General features: G+C 36.1%; 3 protein-coding genes across 5 annotated transcripts; 1 reads left to right on the top strand and 2 right to left on the bottom strand.

Annotated features, from left to right (window-relative positions):
* Positions 1–11: 11 nt before the first annotated feature.
* On the bottom strand, positions 12–20,541 carry LOC115448678 (pyridoxal-dependent decarboxylase domain-containing protein 1). 3 transcript variants are annotated; one of them, XM_037437741.1, is made up of 16 exons: positions 20,362–20,541; positions 19,911–20,287; positions 14,301–14,407; positions 13,021–13,152; positions 10,674–10,888; positions 10,465–10,536; positions 9,992–10,051; positions 8,468–8,556; positions 8,362–8,410; positions 7,641–7,685; positions 7,279–7,407; positions 6,628–6,847; positions 6,056–6,206; positions 5,244–5,365; positions 4,368–4,539; positions 12–4,118 (listed from the first exon to the last, which is right to left on the bottom strand). In XM_037437741.1, the coding sequence occupies exons 1-16, from the start codon at positions 20,431–20,433 to the stop codon at positions 4,025–4,027; spliced, it is 2,106 nt and encodes a 701-aa protein (XP_037293638.1). In that variant the 5' UTR covers positions 20,434–20,541; the 3' UTR covers positions 12–4,024. The 3 variants fall into 3 exon arrangements, with proteins under 3 accessions (XP_037293638.1, XP_037293635.1, XP_037293636.1); XM_037437738.1 differs by having other exon boundaries at positions 8,362–8,556; XM_037437739.1 differs by having other exon boundaries at positions 8,362–8,556; positions 19,911–20,284; positions 20,362–20,539.
* Positions 20,542–20,603: 62 nt separating this feature from the next.
* LOC115448680 (NADH-ubiquinone oxidoreductase subunit 8) lies at positions 20,604–23,883 on the top strand. Its single transcript, XM_030176190.2, has 5 exons — positions 20,604–20,794; positions 21,230–21,447; positions 22,055–22,195; positions 22,714–22,812; positions 23,293–23,883. Exons 1-5 carry the CDS (start codon positions 20,758–20,760, stop codon positions 23,452–23,454), a joined length of 657 nt encoding a protein of 218 aa, XP_030032050.1. The 5' UTR covers positions 20,604–20,757; the 3' UTR covers positions 23,455–23,883.
* On the bottom strand, positions 23,877–26,718 carry LOC115448679 (deoxynucleoside kinase). The gene is made up of 5 exons (XM_030176189.2): positions 26,342–26,718; positions 25,660–25,829; positions 25,072–25,208; positions 24,701–24,795; positions 23,877–24,512 (listed from the first exon to the last, which is right to left on the bottom strand). Exons 1-5 carry the CDS (start codon positions 26,483–26,485, stop codon positions 24,366–24,368), a joined length of 693 nt encoding a protein of 230 aa, XP_030032049.2. The 5' UTR covers positions 26,486–26,718; the 3' UTR covers positions 23,877–24,365.
* Between the last annotated feature and the right edge of the window lie 353 nt (positions 26,719–27,071).

Below are 27,071 nucleotides of genomic sequence, written 5' to 3'. Positions count from 1 at the left end.
ACCATAATGTATAACATTGAATAATTTTATTTTTGAAATCATTCAATAACTTATGTTACATCTTAATAATAAGATAAATCATATTAGTTTATATTGGGACATTCAACTTAATTAATGCCTTTAACGGATATTCATATAACCGGGTAAAAATTTTTGGAACATTCATGAAGTTTTAACACTACAGTTTATATACAAAATAAAGTTGAAGTAAATTTGGGTACAAAATTACAGTTTCTATCAGAATCTTGTTAAACTAAATGTATGATAAGAAATAACCTCAATTTCTCTTATATATCTGTTTATATAGTACTCTACATTCATACCGGCATATGTGTCACATCATATGCGCAAGCGCAGCTCGGAAGAGCGGCTATGTGATTACCGGGTGATTCGCTACATAAAATTATTGATATCCAACAATATTGTGTTGAGCTTGATCCACTAGGATGAGCCACAAAGTCAAATGTCCCAATACAAATCACAAATAAACACTTTGGAAATAATTATAATTTTTATACATTATAATAATACAATTAAATTTAAGGAATACGATGCAGAGATGTGATTTTTAGGCGCCTTTTGCATTTTAGCTTCACAGGGTTTTAACAACTGATACGTTGTGAAGTTTATTAAGCTATTGACTTCTATAATATGAGGTAAATAAAAATTCGTTACTATTGTCTAGTATATTAAAGTACTAAAGACTTTGGCCGAAATTATATTCTCTATATTTTTCGGGATAAAAAGTAGCCTAATCCAAAACTTGATCTATATGGGCCAAATTTAATTAAAATATAGTCAGGAATTCCTGTGGTTACTTCTAACAAACATTCAATCATCTCCACAATTTTTTGAATTAATGGTAGTAATAAGATTGAGTCATAGATGCCTTAAAAATCACTCCCGCTTTTGTACCAAAATAATACAATTTACATAAATTATTTTCGTATCACACTTATACGTATAAATAAGTCTTAGATAAGATAATGTAATAGCTCGATAGAATGTTCTAGAATGCACTCTAAAGTTTGCTGGTGAAATTTGTATACTGAAGACCACGAGACTGCCACTAAGCGCCGGCGCATATATGGCGGAGCGTAGAGGATTTATTACTGTCAAACTATTATCGACTTTGTCTGTATTGAAACAATATTAAAATTCCATTAACACAACAATAAATTGCATTACATTTTAATTGATTTTGAATATTATATCAATTAACACAATGTCGATAATAGTTTGACAGTAAAAAATTATCTACGCTCCGCCATATATGACCCGGCCCTAAGGGGGAATGTAAATCACAAGAAAGTAGAAATTAATAACGCTGACATACATTTGGGATCTATAGGGTGTTGCACAAAGGCGGGTTTTTTTTACTCCATACCGGGATCATAATTATGTACTTAGGTCTTTAATTTGCAATTATTTTGTGAAACTTATTAGTATTTTTCACAGATTAGTCTATTTTTTTCGTAATAAATGTACTGCCACAATATACCGGTATCGATTATTAAATAAGATGCAAACCCATAATTCACAGTTCCCGTATCATTTTTTAATACTATGTGATGTTTGTGCTGTTCAGTTTAAAGGAATAAAATGTAGTTAACATTACACCCTGTATAGTGGGATATACAACGGTTTTAATTGTAAGGATAAAAAAATATTGCATCGACAATTTTAACTACTAATTTTTTATAATACCGTGGTATTTCAGTTCTTAAAACTTTTTTGGGTGGTTTGGATTCTGTGGTCCTCAATTAATAATATTACAATATAACTAAAATATACCATCAACACAAATAAAATTGAAGCTAACTCTCCATACAAAAATCATATAATGCGTTTATAATAAAAGAAAATGAGATTAAATGATATTGCACACTTATCGCCTGACACTTAAGCGACATAGCGGAATTTTGTAAAAACGATCTTATGCTCTGTGACATACAGGATTGTTTAAAGAAATCGTTATTAATTATTACGAAATTTTAGTTTGGAATCAGAATGGTAACTCGTTACGAGGACCTTTTAATAAGGTATCTATAAATATTCACAGTGTTTTAGAATAGTTGGTGCCAAGACGTTAAGTGTGTCGCAAACTTTTCTCATTTTAATCAGCACACATTTTAATCAAATTACATTAACAACAATTGACCGCATATTAAATAATTTAAACATACATTTTTACAATTTTAAGTAAATATTTGAACACTACTGGATGGGTCTTATGTGACCCGGGACAAATTCATAAAAGTGTATGGTTATAATGAATTTTATTATTTAGATAATAAGATTGAAATTAAGTTATTTTGTTGTTGAAATATCGACTCAAGTCAGATCAAGACTCAATTTAATGCTTTAGGAACTAGAATAGTTTATAATAGTGTGGTCACTTTACATAAGTACAGAAAAAGAGAAAATTAAAGTATATCGAAGTAAAAATGACTAACCCCGTTATTCATAGAGGTTATTTATCTGAGGACGGAGCATTGCTGTGATAACAAGTCTGTTTCTCAGCTTTGTTAATCTGGCAGCCAACTAGATTAAAGTTGTATTTCAATATTAGCGAATCACAACGGCCCTATGTGTACGCACTGCGAAGGCTACCATGCCGTCAGCGCTGAGAAACAGACTTGTTATCACAACAATGCTCCGCAAAGTATATAAACAATACAATTACAGCACTCTATTTAAGTTCTTCAGATTTTAATGAAATTCTAGATTTATAATTGGGTCACATTCGATCCACTGCACTTTACCTTGCAGTGTATTGCAAAGTATTTTAGTACATAGATCATAAAAAAGGCAACAATTACCTACACTACTAATTGTTATAAAAAGCTACCAAGTATTACAGCATTACAAATTTACCAACACACTATATGTTGTTTTTTTCTTGTAGTTAAGATCCATGTCAATTTATGATGATTAAATTAATGTGTAGCATTTTGTGTATATTTTTTTACTAAACATTTCTAGAAAGAGCTAGAAATAATAAACGCATACCAGCTTTAAAGTAAAGAAAGTATTATTACGTAATTTGGGCGGTCCAAAGTTTATTTTTAAAATACATGCAAAAACTTGCTCTGGTGGGGAGTGAAAAAAGAAATTGGTAAATTGAATTCTATACAATATATGACAAAGTTCAAAGTACATAAAATTTGCCATAGATAAGGTAGAAATATGGTAAAATAGATATTAATTGTTTATCAGAAATATAGAAATGTTTCGGAGGTTTTCGTTAACTGCTTACAGTTTACAAATTTGAACGGTCCGAAGCAATTTATACAGCATTAAAACTAGACGACAGTTGTCGCTACCTACCATTGAACAAATCGATTTTGACATTTAAAATTCGATTTTCATCGTATGTCATTATCGACTAGTTCAAGGATTTTTGGACAATTCTTTCTTAATATTGCAGTTCTAACGCTAGTGCACCATTTATTATTGTGTTTATACGACTTATTTTCATTAACTTAAAATCGATATTTCGTGGTACATTTCATAACTTATTCGAAGTCATCGATAGTGCATAGCCATGTGCTTCATCAACGATCGATTTTTCTCGAATATTATACTTGCATAACAAATGTATTGTCGACAATTTTATACAAAATATTATTAGACATTAGTGCACAATATGTTTATATCGATTTTACATTATATCGATACATCTCGATTGTCGTAGTAACACGGCGACTAGTATGAGGGATGTAGGCGATTCGTATTGCATAATCAAGTTGCCGATCATACCCTAGGTTAATAGTCCAAATACATTTACATAATATTGTTGTCAACCAGTTGGGTTGAGCTAACTTAACCGTAGTTTTACAAACACTACACCAAATATACTCTGTCAAATTAAATACCGCAATCCAAACAGAGATGTCAAATTGTGAAAAAACATGGTTGTGTAACATCGCATATATTTTTTAATGGCAAGGCTTATTACTGACGTCAACTTGTCAATTTGAACTTGGCATTTACTGAAGGGATGTAGTGTACCTTAAAGGTATTATTCCTGCGGCTCGTGTCGCGCGGGGCGGGCGGGGCGCGCGGGGGAGTGCGCACGCGCCGGCTCCGACTCCTTGCCTTTGTTCTGTACGAACCTGCGCAACAGTTTGTTTTTAATTATTGATATGACAAATATTTTTATAGTTAGAATGTAATATGCGAACAATTACGTGGGTGACCTTGGATGTAAATTTTGCAATTAGAAGCATTTATTAGTACTTGAGGTAAAGAGGATACGTTATTTTAACATTTCATAACCAGCATGTAACAGTCACAGTGCTAGCACGAGCGTGTTACAAGTATACACTGTGATAGAGAGGTCTCTGGCAGGTAGTGTGGGGTACCGGTAGACGTCGTCGGTGGTCTGCAGCGTGCCGCTGGCGAGGTGCAGACGGCGGCCGGCGGGCGGCGGCGCGGGCGCCCACCACTGCACCACGCGCCCCACCACGGGCACGCGCCGCAGCAGCCCCTCCTGCCACACCTCCTGCTGCAGCTCCTGCTGCGCCGCCTCTATGCCTGCGACACACTCACATCCTCAAACACCAATTTAGATACACCCTATATATGTTCCTTCGGGATAAAACATTGCAATGTTAAAAATTACAAAAAATATACTTTCTACTTAAGGGGCTGTTCGAGTATTACGTAACGCAATTTGGAGGGGAGAGGGTCTTGTAAAACGTTACGATGCGTTACAGGGCAGGAGGGGTTCGTACAACGCGTTATGTAACATTGTTTTTTTTAAATTTTAAAACAATAACAAAAATTTTCAAGAATAGGGGACCGGACTCATTTTTGTTCTTTATTATTATCAAATATTTACGTTATATAAATTATAACACAGAAAGAATTATTTAAATCCGATAAAAAATCAACATGTTATAAGTCTTTCAATTTCGGTAGAAGGGGTAAGTAACAAGAAACACAAAAGAGGCGCAATACCCACCTGTGACGTCATCGGGCATTACGACGCGTGCGAAAAAAAGAGATGAAGCGATATCCCAACTTCACGCCCACTTCAGCACATATTCATATTTGAAATATGAATTACTGGCTCATTTTTTCACCAATTTTAATGCAGTTTTCGCAGGAGGGTTTCTTTTTCGTATTATTAACCATTACATATAGAATAATGTACAAAATCAAACACAGGACGGTCCCCTATTGCGTTACGTAATACTTGAACGGCCCCTAAATTTTATATAAAGAATTATCGTTACCTTTCTTTAATACTTCAGTCATATCGGTGAGGGCTTTCGAGCTCTCTTCTACTTCTTTTCCAGCAGACATCACCAAGTCTAGCAGTTCGTCTACGTCCGTGTCTGCCGTCACCATTCCGAACCTATGAATATAAACACTTATTGGTGTGATAGGTATATGGATCAGCTATCCACTAGAATAGCCTGAGTTAGAAGCTCCGATGAAACGATAAAGTATGGAAATGTATCTATTATAATGTATTATTTAATTTTTAAAAAACGAGACTCTCCTTCAATATCATTTTGTACTAGCTTTGCTCTGTCCGCGTCTAAAAGTTTTTCCTTGATAAATATTTTTCCGTGATAAAAAGAGCACATAAAACTCAGGAGTACCATAGCTTCCTATAAGTGAAAAAAATCAAAATCGATTTAGGAATACCTGAGATTAGCGTGTTTAAAGAAACAAACACACTCTTCAACTCTATATTTTAGTATAGATTACACGGTTAGACTTGTTACAATCCAAGAGGGTTATTGAACTAAAATACCCAGGATGCGTTACAAAATTAGCCATATCTAGAAGTAAAGACTGAATATATTTGTGTGGGGAATAATATTTGATCGTATCTTAGGAGAATTAGAGTAAAATGTTTTTGTACGCATATCTGATTTTCGGTGCATGAGAAAGATGATAGTGCTATCTCTCTCTCTCGCGAGCAATGGCGGCAGACGCTCAAGCGTGCGTGCAACCTTGTAATTAAAATGAATTGGTGAAAAGTAAAGATTTTGAGTAGGATTCCTTCTTATGCCCGTCATCCCTATATTTATGGTACCTGACGCAAGCGAGTCCGTCATCACCGTCGCCGCACGAGAAGGCTCCGTCGGTGACCCGCAGCGTCTCCACCAGTTGCCTGTTGAGCGAGTTGAGTTCGTCGGGGCCGGCCTGCTCCCACCCCAGCGGGACGTACCGCACTCCTCCCAAACCTGGCCAGGTGTTATTTATTATGGCCTAACCGGGTAAATTAAGGAAAACTGTATTGGGAATGCTACTATTGGGTATTCGTTGTAGACTTAGCATTGTCAGTACAAAAAAATTGTTTAATCATTTTCCATAACATGGCGAAGTTTTTTAGTGCTTAGGAACTTTGGGTGAACAAAAAATGTATGTATTTATTAATTCATTGGTAAGCGAAGTCACATCCCCTTAGAAACAATGATATTTTGTAGCGTTATTTTGATGTAACTAAAAAATGACGTATATTACATTTGCCTAACGGCGCATACAACGCCTGCTCATATATCATAGCAATGCGACCCAACAGTGACTAATAAATGATTGCATGGCGCTCTCAAAATCAACTCTAATTATTCCAATTAAAACTCTATTTTGCTTAACTTAACTCACCAGCCCATCCCGGAACGTGTACGAGCCTCAGGCACGGGTGTTCCTCGACCCTCTTCTGGAAAGGATCCCTGAGCGCCACCGTCGCGTGCAGGACATGTAGCTGCGCCTCTAGGATGCTGGACCATGCATCAACACGTTCCTCGTCGAGGAGAGAGCCCTCCAGGGGACAGTACCGCAGCACCACCCCGTGGGACTCTGTCTCACACACTTCTATTGTGATCTGAGAACAAATACGATTTAAGAGTGGAATTTGTATAGTCAGTGTAGTTACTTCCTTTATTTTGCAGAGGTGTGTGAGAACTATAAGCATAGAAATCGAAGTTGAGTAGCATCCAATGTGTAAAATTTAATAAACTCTCAAGTCACCATTTTCAATTATTTTGGAAGTAAATTCCTGGGGAATGATGATCACTTACTGCCAGGTGATCCACATGCTCTAAAAGCACATTTTAAATTTTCTCACTGTACTAGAGGCCCACAACCGGTCCCTATGGCGCTCAATGGGGGAGGCCTATGTCCAGCAGTGGACAATTCCCGGCTGATGACTAGATTCCATAAAATATTCGACACTAAGCCGTCGGTCATATTTTGACAAAAAAATCTTATCCAACTTTATATGGGTAAATGAATAAGTATAAGAAACCTTCTCACCATATCAGCCTCCCTCTGCAGCACCTGTCCGAGCCAGGAGTTGAGTTTGTCGTAGTAGGGCGGCGGCTTCTCGGCGCCCGGCGGCGCGAACTGGAACGTCACGCACGCTGACGCCTCGCTTATCGCTTCCTGGGAACACATCGTCAACGTCATTATTGATGATATTATCGTCATAATGTGATGACGATATAATATGACCGTTGTTGTTAGCCTTATTATCATCATCTTCATTCTTACCACTGTCATTATAATTATGATTGTCTTGATATTTATTACCATCATGATTATTATTACTGGCATTATCATTATTATCATCGTTGTCTTCGAAATCATGATTATAAAAAAATAATTATTTCACTTACAACTATATCTGCGTTTGGTGGTTCGTCTCCGCCAGGTCGTCCGCTCTGGAAAATATAAATAATGACATTGTAAAAATATATTTTGGACCTTGACTTAAATTACGCTCCTCAGATCATTCCACGCTCTCCTAATAATTGTTTTTATTCTGGGACTTGGAACTTACTATGGTGTATCACTATTTATACCTCTTGTAGTACCAGGTGTCAGCTTTATGATATTTGTTATAGTTTAGATAGTGTATGTTGCGTATAACAGATTTGTACTTGCATGCCTTGCAGATCGCGTATCGTACGCAAGCGCACACGTTGTAAGATTTAATTGTACTAATAGGTATCAATATATTTTTTTATTAGTTCCGTAAGCAACAGCAGCAAGCTAAGGTCTTCACCTTAGCTTGCTGCTGCACTTATCACTATCTAACGACTTGGCAGCATACTCCTTCGAGTATGCTGCCAAGTCGTTAGATAACTTGGTCGTGTTTCCCAGTCGTGCCGCCGCCTCCAGCCCGGCTAGAGCTGCTAGTGCGTGTGGCTACTCACCAGTATGTGCAGGTGGTGCGCGGCGAGCACCTTGTGCGCGGCGCGGGCGGCGCGGTAGGCAGCGCGCAGGCGCCGCGCCAGCCCCGCGCCGCCCGCCGCGCGTGCGCTCGCCCACAGCGACAGCGCGCGACTGCCGCCGCCTCCAGCCCGGCTAGAGCTGCTAGTGCGTGTGGCTACTCACCAGTATGTGCAGGTGGTGCGCGGCGAGCACCTTGTGCGCGGCGCGGGCGGCGCGGTAGGCAGCGCGCAGGCGCCGCGCCAGCCCCGCGCCGCCCGCCGCGCGTGCGCTCGCCCACAGCGACAGCGCGCGACTGCCGCCGCCTCCACCGCCTCCTGTGAGCCCGGCCAAAGCCGCTAGTGCACCCTCGCGACCACCCTGCGACACATTTCATCATGTTAACCCCGTCTCTATCCCACACTAATGAAAAACGACACGATGTGTGGCGATCTAAATAGCATAGAAATAAAAGTACAGTCCTACGCGATCTCCGAGGAATTTTAAGGAATAGTGACGTGATGACTTAGTTGATGTTATGTTTTGGACGTAGCTGAGGTCAGGTGGCGAAGTGTAAAATAATTATGTATAGTCAGCCACATAAGTAGCTGAACAAATTCAAAACTTAAAAACACTTCTACACTTTAATTTCTATTTTAATCTTTTCTTTATCTTACCTAAACTGAACTATGACATTAATTTTAGTGTACAAAAACGATTTTTGATACAAAGACAAAAGTTTAAGGGCGATTTGATATTTTAAATTTGTTCAGCTACTTTTGTTGCTGTCTCTACATACAATATATTTCCTACCTAACACGTCGATTCTATTAACATTGCCTCATGCGTGACATATTGTTTTACTGAAAGCAATAGATACGAGACTACAATCAACAAGGTCGCTCCCATGCAATACGAGCATAGTAGAACTGATTCGTGGCTTTAGCGATGTTTCATTTAAGGTGGTAGCTCAAGGTCCATTTTCATGCATTTTGTTTCGGCTTTAATCTGGGTAACTAAACAAGTATTGGCAAGTAAAGAAAGCCTTTAAAATTTCGTCGATATTTTAAAGGCAGAAATATCCATGATTATTAATTATTTTTACATTTTTCTTTCAACTGCGAGAACTAATCACTAACTAGACGTGAATTTAAATTCTTTACTTGCCAATACTTGTTTAGTTACCCAGATTAAAGCCGAAACAAAATGTATGAAAATGGACCTTGAGCTACCACCTTAATATTTATACGTGAAATTATAGTATGATGATTATTTTTTTTTCTATTTACCGATATTAATATAAACGATAACGACAATAAACGATCTCAACAGCTTTTTTTGATGTATCAAGAAAATGGACCAAATAGATCAGTTTTTTTCTGACATGCTTAACGACTTATCTTGATTGGTTAATTCTGGCAATCGGATTTAAGTTTGAGATCGTTTATTGAAAACGGCAGGTCGAATGTGATCCAATAGAAAGCACATACTAAAATACATAAAAATAAAATTGTCACTGAAATATTTGTACATGAATTTAATTTATACACACTTATGCCTTTTATCCCTGAAGAGGTAGGCAGAGGCTCAACTTGTGCACCCACTTTCCGCCACATGTATTCCGTCCCATAACGTGATAGGGGGTGAGCCTATCTCTTTATCGCGCACAAATTCCCGACTCCGCGGTGATACTGAGTAGAAAAACAATATCACCGCCCGAACCGGGGATCGAACCCGAGACCTCAGCACTGCAGTCTTACCGTATAATAACTACGCCACTAATACAGCTAAAATATTAAATTAAATTTATACTTACAACATTAACACCTTTGGAGTGATCGTTTGCTGTAATCGGTTCCGGAATTTTGTAAAATGTCTGCATTTTTAAGTCAAGGTTATTATCACAAATTAATTATCGTTATTTAATTATCTTAGAAAAATCAAATTAACTATTCAACAACTATAATTCTATATTCAAATAGCTGTTATCATGAAGATTATCAGCATGATTTCATTATACCGGACAGTGCAGATGGACTGAGTTGCGGAGCCACGGCGAGGAGACCTACTCAATGAAAATTAAAAATTAACTCTACCTATGCGACATACGGCTGATATTAATATAACGAAAAAAAATTATTAGAGATGACCATAGGATGAGCTTGAAGTTTTGCATGATAGTAATATCAGTAGTATGTTAAAGACACAAGGCTCAAATTCAATTGTTATCGACGGTAGTCTCTACCGACTTGTTTTGCTCTATATTATGAAGTTCTTAGCAAAGGATACAACTGTTGGCAATGCCGGCACACCGAACCAAGGTCCTGGCGTCAATGTCGCCGAGTCTGGAATGTTGAACATCTGAAAAATTAAAATAATATTGCATTGAAAGGAAATACCAATTATGAAATTTGCTGAATATCGAATTGCATATGCCAACACAATTCAATATAGCGCCATCTAGCGGCACTAGCCCGAACCACTTTCTACGAACTAACCTGTTCACTGCCAATAGCTCCAGGCAGCGCTAACGCATGTCCACGTAGATGTAAATGCAAGTTCCTTTTCTTGCATATAGCGCCTAGGGTTGCTACAGGTAACCCCCAACCTAGTGGAGGGGCGCCCACCTCACCCAGTACTAGTAGGGGAGTACGGTTAGCTGCTAGGTCTTCATCGCATAACGCTTCTAAAGCTTCTATATCCATACCGCGACCTGAAAGGGAATTAGTTATGGTTGGTAGGTATAGTAGAGAAGACAGGCCATAAACGTTACGACGGTCGCACAGACTGTCCTGCATGCATATTGCGATAAATTTAACTGCCAGTGGACATTCATAAAAGTAAAATTTAATTAAATTAACCAATTCAAACCTGTATTAAAATTGGATAGGATAGCCCGTAGCACCATTGTAGCGTGAATGTCCTGTTTAAATGTTAAATATATTGTATGGTATTTTCATTTTGTGATAGGATATGAATATAAATTAAAACACCAATATCATTGATTTTTACTAAAGAATTGCGTTTGTTAGACTCGAAGATAGTTCTAAAATACTCAGTCTACAACTTCAGTCATGAATAAAAGCAATGAATTTACCAATTAATTAAGGTTGACACGCGCATTTATTGTCCTGGCGCCAAATAATTAGTAAATATAATGTTGAAAAACAGACTGAAGGAAGTTGGCATACAGTACATATTTGTACATACTGTATCATAATCAGAGTGTTCATTCAAAATTGAAATCTTGAAACAATGGCCAGTTCGTTTAGGACGTTATTCTGCTGATAACATAAGATTTTGAAGGCACTTAGCTGTCACTTTACCAATAGGTTTCTAATATGCGAAAGTCCACTGCTAGCGATGTTAGATTGCGATTCGAAACTAAACCGCAGGGTTACTGTAAATGTAAACTTATATTGCGAAGTGTAAATTTCGGGGTGTTATTGCTACTGTATTTTTTTTTATTTTTTTTTTTATAAGCGCACGACAAAGTAACCCTAATGAACCCGATGGTAAGTTGGGTGGGGTCCAATAAAATGTCAACTGATGAGAGATGATTACTCCTCGATAATTGACACAATAATACCGGCCTGTTTGGTAACGGATATACACAGGCTGATGCCGGAATGTGACACTCTTACGTGTTCACTATAGCGGGTTTTAAAACCTTGTGTACGGTGGTCGCTGTCTGAGCGGATATAAAATATATCCTACCACCAGTAATAGTTGTAGTTCTTTTCATCAGACGAACTACTTGCTCGTCTCTCATTCGAATCAAAAACACCTTAATACATCAAATTTCACAAGTCTATTAAAACTTTATAAAAAGAACTAATTTTAGTAACAATCTGTTGTTGCCAACGTAAACATAGGCCTATATTAAAAATGGCGATGAGATCGATTAATAACAAAACGCGAGAGATCGTCGAGTGTTTACAAACAACATTCCTTGTTACTGGGAGCGTTTGATGTAAGCGCCTCTTGCGCACGTGATATATTAAACAGGTAATGTATGCTATTACAACTACTTATATCGAATAAAAAGATCTATATGTAATGTTTTTTTCAGGGAATTAAATGACGAGGAAACTTTTAATTTAATGTATATTTTTATAGGTGCGATACAGTAATTATTTGGGTAATAGCAGATTTGTCAATAGGTCATGAAAGCCGCGGCGTATTTATAGTAGGGCCAGCACAGTTGCAATCAGGACCTTTTTTTGCTTCCGCAAAATAGGCACTCGGGTGTAGGACATGCACATACATTTGAGTAAAGTTTCAACTGACGTTATGTTTGGGTTTAAAGATGAAGATATCTAATGAGTTCTCTTTGAAAAGACTAGGTATTGAGATATTACCTAATCATTTCCGCTCTTATCCTCCAAGCCATAAATAAACTCCACTAGTATCTTAACTATATCCGCAAATTTCATCATCAAACAATAACCGCGTGGATGACAATTCAATGCATAAGTAATTAAATATTTATCGTATTATTGCTTTACGCATCGCGGTATCTACTAAAGCTATGTACACACCAACAATTCCACGCGCAGAAATTTAACATCAAATTATACATTTTACATAAATTGACAAACTGACTAAAGTCGTGAACGACTTGATAGAAGTCGCAGGAACAGGTTGGATGCAGTCCACTTTCGACAGGTCCGTCTGGAAATCTTTGGACGAGGCCTATGTTCAGCAGTGGACTTTATGTGGCCGGTGATGATGATGATGGTGGTGGTGGTGGCGATGATGATGATGATTATTATGATGGTGATGATGATGATGAAAGTCGTGAGCACAAGTGCCACGCGGCCACGACAAAACGTGTTCCATTACCTGAAGCGTGTACGGGGACTGGTCTGACGCATGCGAGCGGCAGGCTGAGCTGTCGGCAGAGGTGTTGCACCACGCCCAGCGGGCTCGCCACGCAGCTGTATATGCAGGGAAGGCGGCTCGCGAACGCTAGAGCTGGGAACGAAGAGATTCACGTACAAATTGTTCTTCCAGTCTTTAGTTTTGTAAGAAGTACAAAAGTAAACTATTTTTCGGATTTTATCGCGGTTTTGATATTTTAGTTTTCTCCCGAAGGCTGCAAGGTCTTCGAATTGTCGTGACAGAAATAGATTATTAAAACTGCAATAAAATCCCAAAAATTGTTTAATTTTAAGCATTAAGCACAAATGTGTATTTTTTTTAAATGAATTAGAAAAGTATTGGTGATCCTAATGCAAAACTAGAAGGTTACCGAAAGGAACCCTGACCCGGACCGGTTAACCTTTCCAAAGACATGTTGGTCATTTATACAGTAGGTATGATTTATATAACTTTGCGGATCTGGAATAAGTTGGCATTTAGCTTTTGTTTTCAGCTGCACCTGCTTGCTAGAAGTTCTAAAACTCGAATTAATTCACCAATTCCATTCGTAATATTCTGTACGCTCAATTACGCTCAGATCTATGTTATTCATAAAGCGGGAGAGCAGTAGTGGTGGAGGAACATGTGCTCTCAACTTTACCTACAATTCATACTTTTCTCATTCTCCATATCAACTTGTCCCCCCTAGTCCATCGGCTGGCGACGCTCTTGATTATTCTGGATATAATCGCGGCCTTTTATAATATAAATTTCTCCCAACGTTTCAAAGACTTTGCAGACTTTATGGTCACGGGGCGGAATGAGATGTTGATCGTCCGCAAAATTCAAAGTTACAATATCTACTTACATTTTACAATATGCCTCGGTGGCGTAGTTGTATTGCATGCCCGGTACAATAGCGCTCTGAGGTCCTGGGTTCGAATCCCGCGTCGGGCAAAGTGATATTTGGGTTTTTCTGCTCAGTATCAGCCCGGAGTCTGGAATTTGTGCCCGATATGGCGATAGGCTCGCCCCCTATCACATCATGGGACGGAACATACTTGGCGAAAAGTGGGTGCCCTAGTTGCGCCTCTGCATACCGTGATGTTATGTATGTATGTATGTATTTTACAATATATAAGAGCTTTTAAAATTATAAAATAGCCGCGATAAAATCCGGAAAAATAATTTTATTTTAAATACATACTAAATGTGTGTTAAAGTTTGAAACTTTTATGTTTTTTTAAAGAAACGGCTCCTACCTCCATCCTCCAAATATCTTGGATATCTGTGATGCAAGAGCATTCTTGTAACACGCACCAAGCCTTCCAGCTGTTCCTGGTGGTAAAACGCGTGGTACTCCGTCATTCTGTAACAAAATACTGTTTTAACCTGCGCAAATCGTTTCTGCAGATGCAAAGAACTTCTTCAATACTCTTTTGGGTTAAAATCTTCAGCGTTAGTGAGAAGTTTTATTTTATCATAGGGTCGAGTTGTTAGGAGTTATTTGGAACTTTTTCCGACCAATCAACATAAAAGTTGACCCATCTTTATTTGTTTTTGGAGATAGTTTTTGTGTTCTTTTTACATGTATTTTATCATTTTTCTCTCTTGATAGCGGTGCAGTTGCAGCGCATTAACTTCTGTACCAATAGCGTACGAGTACATAGATCAGTCCCAGATTTGTATTTTCTTTAAGTACAGGCCATTTTCGTCTCGTCACCCTTATTTTTAATTTTTGGAAAGTGGACCTAATTTGTGCCGCCGGTACATTGATTTATGTAGTCTTCTAGGCCGCTGTCACATCTGGACCAGAACCGATAAGGCCTTCTGACAAATCCAAAACCTATGTAGGTTTTGGATTTGTCAAAATGAACCTGTATATGTATACAGGGTCATTTTGACATTGCGTTGCAAAATGAAACCTCATACTCCTCTGCACCTTTGCTGACATTGTGTCAAAAATTATCCATTAATAACGAATATTTTCACCAAAAATCCTGGCTTTAGTATTCAGATTTTTTGATCATTTTGTAGTTTAATGTGAATATGGCGTGTACGTGAGTGTATTTCTGTCTGAAAATATAATGTTGCTGCTGCGACGAAAACTCTTTTAGTAGTAGTAGTGGGATTACGGCGCGTAAAATTAAAATAAATTTTTATTAATATTTATTTTGTTCGAAACTTTTAACTTTTTTTATTTTATATCTACGACTAGAGTAACTTATTGTAAAGTGTTATTTTCAAGAAGATGAGCGAGTGGTTTCATTTAGTAACGTAATGTCAATATGACCCTGTATATCAGGTGCTTACATTTTTGCGGGCTGAAAATGGGAACATAATATATGCACTAACCATAGATATAGGTACAATAACAACCATTACTTATTTACGAATAAAGAGCGTAGTGTACGCCACGTCACAGACCACAAGGTCTCATAAATTGCGCAACACTAATTACGGAAACGTATGCAAATAACATTCATTTTCACACGGGCGAAAAATAGGCCAAAAGTGTTTAGGGATGCGGAGTCGCGATATAAACTAGTGCAATTATTATACGTAACTAGCGACCCGCCCCGGCTTCGCACGGGTGCAATGCTGACTATTTAATGGATGTTATTATCTATACTATTATATAAAGCTGAAGAGTTTGTTTGTTTGTTTGTTTGTTTGTTTGTTTGTTTGTTTGTTTGTTTGAACGCGCTAATCTCAGGAACTACCGGTCCAAACTGAAAAATTCTTTTTGCGTTAGATAGCCCTTTGTTCGTGGAGTGCTATAGGCTATATATCATCACGCTATACCCAATAGGAGCGGGGCAGTAATGGCTAATCTCAGGAACTACCGGTCCAAACTGAAAAATTATTTTTGCGTTGGATAGCCCTTTATTCGTGGAGTGCTATAGGCTATATATCATCACGCTATACCCAATAGGAGCGGGGCAGTAATGGCTAATCTCAGGAACTACCGGTCCAAACTGAAAAATTCTTTTTGCGTTGGATAGCCCTTTGTTCGTGGAGAGCTATAGGCTATATATCATCACGCTATATTCAATAGGAGCGGAGCAGTAATGGCTAATCTCAGGAACTACCGGTCCAAACTGAAAAATTCTTTTTGCGTTGGATAGCCCTTTATTCGTGGAGTGCTATAGGCTATATATCATCACGCTATACCCAATAGGAGCGGGGCAGTAATGGCTAATCTCAGGAACTACCGGTCCAAACTGAAAAATTCTTTTTGCGTTGGATAGCCCTTTGTTCGTGGAGAGCTATAGGCTATATATCATCACGCTATATTCAATAGGAGCGGAGCAGTAATGGCTAATCTCAGGAACTACCGATTCGAACTGAAAAAAATATTTTTGTGTTGAATAGTTCTTTGTTTGTGGAGTGCTCAAAGTTATATATCATCACGCTATGACCAATAGGAGCGGAGCAGTAATGGCTAATCTCAGGAACTACCGGTTTGAACTGAAAAAATCTTTTTGTGTTGTATAGCCCTTTGTTCCTGGAGTGCTATAGGCTATATATCATCATGCTATAACCAATAGGAGCGGAGCAGTAATGAAACATGTTGCAAAAACGGGGAAAATTATGAGTTTTGAGAGCTTCCGTTGCCTGCGCTGCGTAAACGGTTAAATTTATGCAACAATGATGTATGACGGGATTGTTTCACTTAAAAAGTTCTAAATAATATAACAAAGCCCCCCGCTGCATCTGTCTGTCTGAACGTGTTAAACTCAAAAACTACCCAATGTATTAAGACGAAATTTGGTATGGAGACAGTTTGAGACCCTGAGAAGAACATAGGCTCCCGGGAAACTACTACTTTTATAACGGAAAACTTTAGCCTGAAAAACTTTATAACGCGGGCGGAGCCGCGGGCAAAAGCTAGTCTATCTATATACTTATAATAAATCTGTACAGAGGTCAATTCTGTACATGAAATATATTTCCAAAATAACTATCAGGGGGTGATTAGGGATCGATACTGATGCCAAAAATGCAATTAGTAAAATTTTTGTCTGTCTGTCTGTATAACCGTTATAGAAACAAAAACTACTCGACGGATTTTAACGAAACTTGGTACAATTATTTGTCATACTCCTGTGCTGGTTATAGTATACTTTTCATCACGCTACAATTAATAGGAGCAGAGCAGTGAAGGGAAATGTTTGGAAAACGGGAGAAGTTACTCCATTTTTTAAGCTTCCGTCGCGTGTGCAACCTTAATGGTTAAAGCTACACAGAAATCATGTATGACGGAAATGTTCTCCTTAAAATTATGTAAAAATATCCCACGACAGCATATGTCTATCTTTTATGGTTGACTCACAATAACACGTGTAACTCCCGATAGCTTAGCAGTTCGAAGCTTTCTCATTATATTTGTCTACTCGTACGTTTATAACACTCTCAGTCATCCCTAATTAAAAAAGTTAACATTATTAAAGATTCCAGAAAAAAGAATCATAGAAATCGGTATAGAAACACCAAAGTTATACATGAAATACGCTAATAATAAGCCATCACGCGTGAATACTGAATCATGCTATAAGGATTATTTTTGTATATATATAAGGTCGCGAACGCACAGGCAGGCGGCTTGCTTGGCACCTAGAGGCTAGCGAATCACCTAGCGAGTAGCTTCGTAAAGCGAACATTCTCGAACGTTCGCGACCGGCTCCATTTTTGAAGTCCGAAATCCACGCGGGCGAAGCTGCGAGCGGAAGCTAGTTATACATATAAACCTTCCTCTTGAATCACTCTATTAAATTAATTAATCAATCTATTAAAAAAAAACCGCATCAAAATCCGTTGCGTAGTTTTAAAGATTTTACCATACATAGATAGGGACAGAGAAAGCGACTTTGTTTTATACTATGTAGTGATAATGGCGAAGTCCGTTTATGCGGATTTTTTGTAGAATCTAAATATCATTAGAATGATTTGCAGACTGCATTTACACGTATTAGTGCTTATATGTTGTGTGGGATTCCCTTTAGGAAAATGTCACCTTTCGCCACTGATAAGCAATAACATAGTAACAATTTTATAGCATAAATGTATGATTGAAAAATATAGCAATAAATTAGATTTTCTAACACAATACCCTTATCAACTGCAGCTGTAGAAATCTATAATCAATCAACATATGCCTACACACAACTTATAACTAATAAAATATCATAATATTATATGCCATATTACTAATTAGCATAAATAAAGCCAGAAATATACTATGAACAAATGAATGTTACATATTTAATTAAATAATTTCCTATGTCATTACAAACTAAAAAGTTATTGATATGTATTCATATTATATAAGGAAAATAATATTAATATATTTTTCACACAATATATAATTATCAAACACCATGTAGATATGGGCTTATCCACACTTCCTATATGTGTATGTATGTTAATTAACTTTGAAAATAATAAAATGCGTGATGTTGTGTGTGTGTGTGTGAAAATAAGCAGTTTATATTTTTATTTATTTTAATTAAGTACATATTCGAGCTACCAGCCTCTAGCAACTCGGAAAACTTTTATTTCCCAATCTAGGGTGCTAACCCAAAATCTCAGTCTATAGCCTTGGTGCACACCAGGGCTGCAAACTGTAAACTCCCAGTAAATTAATACACAGGAAAACAAATATTATAATACTTGTTTATAAATATGAAGCGCCTATAGATAAATGATAATATTTATGACACTGGCTTTACATTGTGTTATCATATTGCCATTAGGTAAAATTGTTGCAAAATGTATGATAGGACTTATTAGGTTAAGGACCTATTGCACCATCTCCTAGTAGTGCTAATCGTTATTTATAATATAAACAGTAAAAAAACATAATTGTTTACATAGTGTCAAAATATGAGTTAATAATATCAATAGGCCATCGGCAGCCGTTTAAAAGTGAACTTAATAGGCATATAACAAAGTCTATTTTCATCAAGTCTTTTTTGACAGCCTAAAAGTTAACATGGTAATTACAATCTCATGTGTGTGGGGCCAGAAATAGATATTATGGTGGTATTTATCCAGTCAGACTTCCATACAAGAGACTATCACTTTACATACTTTTACATGAACTTTATAAAAGAACAATAATGCCATCAAGATCTGTTTATATCAAGTGTTGTCCTATCTCTCAATTATCATGTTGTTTAATTTAAATATGGAGTTATAAATTAGTTTACGTAATTTTAATGCATGTATATCATAAATATTTTCTCAGAATAAAAATCCAACAGGGTACTTTCCACAATAAAAATAAATATATAATGTGCTCATTATGTATAAGCATATGTCATGGCCAATTCTTTCAATGTTCTCTGCATTACCAAACATATTTGCAAACATTTACATTTATAATATTAGTAGAAGTATAATGCACTTAAATAAATAATAATTGCAGAAGTAAGAATATGTAAACATATAATTCAAATGCATACTTGAACTGACATAATAAATGCATTTTTAGAAGTGACCTTTGATGACAAAATTTTGTATAGTGGCAATTAAAAAAAAAATATTTTTAATACAATATTAGTATTCTCGGTGCAAAATATACTATTCTGATAGATTTTTTTTTATCTACATTTCTCTGAAACAAACATTCTCATGGCCAGTTTTAATTGATGTCTATAACTTGTTATTGCTGATTAATTTACATCTAACAACATTCTACCATTAAATGGTACTTATAGTACACGATGGTGAGTCACTTAGTACATAGAACACATGAGAGTGTTGCTCAGGCTAATCTTATCCAAGTATAATTGATACAATGCAAACTGATAACAACTAAAATCCATTAAAGTTATCAAAACATCTTAATTATCGCATCTAGATCTCACCTGAACAAGTGCGACATCCACCGCGTCGTCTCGGTGGCTATGTGAGCGTTCAGCCGGGAGGCATGGCTCCTCTCGAGCCGGCCGAACAAGGCCGTGATACTGTGCGAGAGGATGGCAGTGCGCGTCACGGCGTCCGTCGGCAGCAGAGGTGGTTCCACAACCTCACAACTAGGGTCCGTCTTCACTACCAACTCCTCCAAACTCTTCAAAATATCGTCCATTGACGTCTCTTCGGGTTCGAAAAAACCAGCGCTCAATTTACGCGGTTCACGCTTTTTCTCCTCATCCACAGTTTCCTGAGCGTTGACGCCAGCTTCCAGCCTTTCAACTACTTCGGAAACTTGGAACTCCAGCCCGCCGAACGGACGCCGGTCCTGCTGACAAGCGGTAGAGTTAGGTTTAGATGGTTTCCTATTACAATTGAAGCATTAAAAACACAAACACGATTTACCAGCTCGAGTTGGATCTCGCCCGTCGGGCTGGGCTTGCTGGACTCCGCGTCTGGTGCCGGTGCATCTCCCATGCTGCGTGGCGAATTTTTCGCAAATTTACAGCACCAACACAAAAATCTGTAAACGTCACTTCAATGTTTTGACGTGGGAGGTGAGGCGGTTTGCGGGGAGAGAAGAAGTGCGATGACAGCGCCCCCATTTACGTTCAGAAATGGATAGGATTTACACGTCATAACATTTTGCAATTTAAACTGGCGAAAAGACAGTTACTCCAACACCCTCTTCTTGACATTCTCTTGACAGTAGAAATAAATGTCAATTGGTTTGACGTTTAGTTTCTTGTTCGTTCGTTTCTATTTTCTTGAAACTAACAATACGAACGAATTTTTGAAAATATGTCCTTAGCAAAAATATTTTCGGTGTCAACGCGCGGTAAATATATATCCCATTATTTATTATTCGTAGAATTATTAAACAATATGTACTAACCTGTTACGCAATTGTTGTTTATAACCTAAATTGCGTATTTACTGTTTAGATTGTGCCAATTTTATGATTTTAAATAGGATAATATGTGCACTAAAAGTTCTACGCCTATAATGCGTGTTTTAGAATCGGACTATATATGCTACAAACCTTAAAAAAGCATAACAAAATCCCTTTGAATAATTTTGTTACCTCAGAAAGAAACAGAAATTTAATGTCTAGTTCGTAATTTTTTTCGAATAATGTTTTTTACTTAGATCAATTACATGCCATTTTTTATTTGTACATTTGTAGTGTATAGAACAATTATATAGCTTCTTACCTTAAGATATGCTGCAGTCTACAGTATAAAAATAAAATAAAAACTATTATTATTTTAAGTGCGCGCATCAGGCGCCTGCGGCGTATTAAGGCATGCCCAGTACAGCACGGAGGGAAAGACGGAGAAGGTATACCCGCCGAATGTGCCCGGATTCAAGTATGTGAACGGTGAATTCCAGGACATGAGCATGACAGAGATGAGTAACAGAGCGGCTCAGACTCTGTTCTGGACTGAACTTGCTAGAGGATTTGCGGTCACATTGGCTCATATTTTCAAGGTAAAAAAAAACGAATTATTATAATATATAAATTGTGAACTTTGTTCTTTTGTTTTGTTGCTGTTAAGAGAAACACATATTAATTATAATAAATATTTTTGAAAATTTAAAATACTCTAATATGGGACAGTTAATAAAAATATATTTAAGTTTTATGGCAAGTAAATACTCATTAAGTTTTGTTTCACATTTAAGATTTCTCTGTCAGAACACTTTTATCAATTATTCAGTTGTATTTATGATTGTATGATATTACTGTGGTGAAAGATGAGATTATCCAAAAGGAAACTCGTCACAAAATATAGGTACTGATACTAATTATAATTAGATTTTAGCCTACTACACTATACATATTAATTATTTATTTATTAATAATAAGATTAATTTTAACAGTTTGCTTTCATATATTACAAAAGCGAAGCTGAACAACTCGTATTTAGTTATATTAACACAACAGTAATTATTTAAACATTGACTCATGTTTATTGATTAGGATGTATTTAATGCACCCTTCAGTTATGTAAATATTTTTTTAATCATTATTTGGTTTCATACAAATAAACTGAAAATAACAAGAATCTTATATTTAGTTTGTCATTTTCCACAGGAACCAGCAACAATAAACTACCCGTTTGAAAAGGGGCCCCTGTCGCCCAGGTTCAGAGGAGAGCATGCCCTCCGCCGCTATCCCTCAGGTGAAGAGAGATGCATTGCCTGCAAACTGTGTGAGGCTATTTGTCCTGCGCAGGTGGGTTTTCGTTTATTTATGACCAAGAGCTCAGTGTTCGTTCAGCTTTGTAAGCGTGTTAATAGGATATAAATTGGACTGAAGCAATCCAGGATAATGAAACTTAGTGTTGGTCTTTAGTTTTATATTATGGTATACCGTGGTGGTCTTAGATGAGGGTAAACCAGGCAATTGCCCGGGGCTTTGTGGTAAAACGAGAGGCCTCCTGCAATAACTTAGCCGAGGGTCTGTTTATTAGGTCACCTCCTTATTGACGAACATAACATCTTACCTAGCTGTTTATAAAATTGTTAAATCAGGGATTTATACTTTTGTGGCTAAAATATTTGTGGCTTTTGGGACTATGCTGGCTAAGAATACCACTGAGTATAGGTAACCCTAAATATTGATGCATTTTCTGATCAGTTGATTCTTCAATATAAATTATAATAATGTTATCATTGCAAATAGACAGGGTGTAATGAAAGCGTGTTTAAAAATTTCCAATTATTTATAGTATTTATTACTTTCTTTTCCAGGCTATCACAATTGAAGCAGAAGAACGTAAGGATGGCTCGCGACGAACAACGCGTTACGATATTGATATGACTAAATGCATCTACTGTGGTTTCTGTCAAGTAAGTAATTTGTATGACATAAATATTGCTTGATGAACAGGGGCGTAGATACCGCCATTTCAGCTGTATCAGTGAAATGGGGCCCCCAAGCCTTGGTGCCCCTCTTGGCCCATACCTACGTTAACCTAAGCGGGCGCCCAAAAGTTCGCACTGCCATGAAGAGCCTCCAACAAATATAGATATAGGGCCCCTGTATGGCAAGCTACGCTATTGTTGATGAATAAGATATTTTTAAAATGATTTGTAATGAAAATAGATTACTGACTTACAATCTTGGTATGTATGCATCTTTATTGTGTGCTTGGGTAATTTTTAATCTTATTTACCATGAGTTTTTGAAGAAAATAGTACATATATTTACTCCAATTAATTTAGATACTATCTCCCGGCTTTAGTTTTCCTGTAGTATATTACATATCCAGTTTGCTATACATAGATGTTATTTTAAATATTACTGAACACGAAATTGTGTTTTTCCAGGAGGCATGCCCAGTAGACGCTATCGTCGAAGGCCCCAACTTTGAATTCTCAACGGAAACCCACGAAGAGCTTCTTTACAATAAGGAGAAACTGTTATCAAACGGAGATAAATGGGAGAGTGAAATAGCCTCCAACATCAGAGCAGATCACCTGTACCGTTAAATCATTATAGGTGTGGTAGTAAATGTATTTCGAGGTCTATTTTGCAGCTGAGGTTAGAATGGTTATGTTACCTATGAATATAAAAATGTTCGCAAGGCATCAATTTAGTTTCATGTATGTATATAAGGTAAAGTTCAAAATATATAATTATTATTGTATTTTTTTTTCATTACCTGTCTTCTATATTATATTAATTTATTAAATATATTTTATGTTTTGTTAAAAAAAATTTCTATGATTTTTAAGTAGTCCTTCATTTATAGGACTGGATAAAATGAAGAAGGTAAGTTTTTAAACGTTTGTATTCCTAAATATGACATGTAAAACACATTATGGTAGTGAAAACTCCAGTTACAAAATAGACCTCAAAACTAGGAATTATTGTAAATTATTATTTCTCCTTGTGATTAATAAACATCATCTCAGTTACAAACATGTTTTATTATTTAAAAATAAGCAATACTATGAGGCAGCTTTGTCATCAGCAATAACTTAAAATTATAGTCTAACGATTTTATATGTATAAACAATTTCCTTAAAATAATCTTAAATATTAAATATGGAAGAACAAATTATAGTGTGATTACTCCCTCTTACATAAAAATAACTTCCTTGGCATTAAAAGTAATTTCAATCAGTATTTAACTTACTAGTGTTTATGAATATTTGAACCTCAATATAATTTGTCAGATATAACACTAAATTAATCATTGCATTTAAATGTTTTTGGTAAGATTACTTTTTAGAGTATTTTAGAGATTGCATCTTGCACTAAGGGCGCCTTCTAATTTGCGCTGCCTTCGTGCAGCATTTATCAGCATTTTGCATACTGGTCACAATACATCCTAATATTTAACACACGATTACGATAATGCTGGTTGTAAATGTTGATATTTTTTTAATTTTAACAATTAATTAGTGTGATTTCCACCCAATACTTTGTATGTGTACCTTTCTAAATCATCTTTTACACAAGCTATTGATTTGTCAGCATCTATAGTCAACACTTCACACCCTACATCTTGTGAGTTGAACCACATTTCATAAGATTCATGCACCTGAAAGAAAATATATTAATTTTGGTTAACTACTCAATTTCATTGATGGTATATATAGTTATTGCTATATGTTTTAATTTTCATGTAATGTATTAAACACAATGTTATGCCAGATTTTTATGTAGTTATTTTTCTTTCATAATCAGTTTATTTTAATTAAGTATTCACAGAGACAGTTATATAGCTACCTGTTGCAAGTAATCCAAAGGCACTTCAGATTCTTCAGCCCTGCCACGTTTTAACATACGGTCAAACACAACTTGTGGGGATGTCCTTAAATAAACTGAAAAAACAAAGGACATTTTATTAAATGAGTTTTTGGATAATTTACTTATACATTTATTTCAAAATAAAAATAATAGTAATAAGTTAAATAAGAAATTATTATTCAAATAAAGTTTCAGAACTAACCATTTGTTTATAAACAAATAAGTCTTACAATGCACATATTGCTTCTTGTTTATTCACAATCTGCCTATAGCTATATTATTTAGATTAACATTATATAAACTTCCTGTACAAACAATAGTTTAAACATAAGCATACAACAAATGCTTACCTATGAGATCCAGGCTTATATCAAGGCACTTTTCTGTGTAGTCATACCATGCCAATAATGTGTGGTATTCAGGGTCTTCAAGGAAGTTCTGTCTCTTGGCATTCTCCACAAAACAGAACCGGCTGTTTTGTACTGACCTGATATAATAAACCATGATTTATTAACACATAAAATTGGCATGGCACTAAAGTCCAATTTTGCATGATCATGGAAGAATGTTGGCATTATATTAGCAGAGGTAAAGACACATATGTGGTTTAATTTATTTATACAATATCAAATTGACTCCATATAATTCCATAGTGATACCATGAATGTGTATCCTTAAAATACTTCACAAAGTAAAATATAAAAGCAGTTTTAAAGTTTAAATTCATGGTAATTTTTGCAACCCAGCCGCAGTGTCATTCATCTCATGATTCAATTGCATAGAAAAATATCAATTGCTATTCCCTTAAAACCTTTTTATCATATTACCAAGCTAATAATATAATAATTTAAGCTCTTATGTAAGTCTGATTTGTAATAAACTATTTGTAATAATAATAATATTACCAAGTTGAATATAAAAAAAGAAACTGTTCTTACCTTTCAAACATCTTGACAGTGATGTTAGGGTTAGATGGTGGGCTTGTCTGTATCTTCAGCCTGCTGAGGTGGACGTAGTGCTGGAATGGAAACATCCACTTGTTCATGTCACTGTACATGAGACCGAGCAGATTGTGGCCGCTCACATCACGCCATTCATTGAGAGGTTCCTGAAAACATAGATTACATATTTAATTATCATTTAATTTGGTAAATCTTTAAAATGTAATTCCTGTTTTTGTTTCGTACAACAATAGAGTAGATGTAATGCATATATATAGAGACAATTTCTTTTTCACTGTCAGTTGTCATTTTCATAATATATGAATTAACAATTCAACAGATATTATTGTATGTATTTTTCAGTAAAAATTTCCAATATTCCAGAAAGATAAATAAAGGAGAACTATGACTTATCATTTCTAATCTTTACCATGATGGAAATGATTTATCACATTTTTCCGGCATAATTAAAAACATGCAATTTTGTAATAGTGAGACAGCAAATTGTTTTTGTTTAACACACACATACTAAACAGATTTTGTTCTGTTCTATGCATAAAATTAGAAACACGGCTGGAAAATTTATTTAGTGTAGTAGGTAGTTTCTATGCTTCTGCACAAATTTAGACGTTATTATATTATTTTGGCGTAATGAAGGCTATAATATAAGAAGACTTACCGTATGTGTTTCCACGTTTTGATATTTCTCAAAAAACTTTATGCATGTAGACTTTCCTGAGCCTATGTTACCTTCTATGGACACTCTAAATGGTCTCCTGCCCGCTACCCGAGCCACATTACTAACAGGTTTCATGATGGGCATTGTTAATTTTGTCCACCACTGCTTACAATCCCTATATAAAAAAGAATAGCTTTTGCGATGCGTAATGGTAATGATTTATAATCCACAATATACTTAAAACAAAAGGTGTATTTAACTACTTATATAAGAAGCAGCCGTGCATTTTAGGCTGAGGAAACGATTTTAATAATGCTCCATTGAACGTACGTTTGGCGCCAAATATATTCACCAAAAAATTACACACTGCAGTCAAAATATGTGTCAACTGTCAGAAAATTTACGTTCGGAAACTTCAAATATATAATAATATAATAATCTGTAACGTATTAAAAACTAGTAACGTATTAAAATTTAATAAAATAATTTAGTAAAATATGCCAACAATATTTTTATGAATACTCAAAGATATATTTTTCATTACAGTTATTGTTTGTTTTGTGTCTGTTGCTCTGCTACCTTTTAAGCTCAGATGTATAAAATGTGTATCCAAGAGACAAACGAATAAACACACTGACTTGAGTCTTAAGTAGGTAATAGTACCTACTTTTCTTTAGTAACCCTTTTCTTTTTTATTGCTTAAGTACTTCTTTTTCAATATTCATTTATA

This window comes from Manduca sexta, chromosome 12 (assembly GCF_014839805.1).
Source record: "Manduca sexta isolate Smith_Timp_Sample1 chromosome 12, JHU_Msex_v1.0, whole genome shotgun sequence".
In the NCBI taxonomy this organism is placed as follows: domain Eukaryota; kingdom Metazoa; phylum Arthropoda; class Insecta; order Lepidoptera; family Sphingidae; genus Manduca; species Manduca sexta.
Note: the sequence above shows the minus strand (reverse complement) of the source record. Positions and strands in the feature narration are given on the sequence as shown.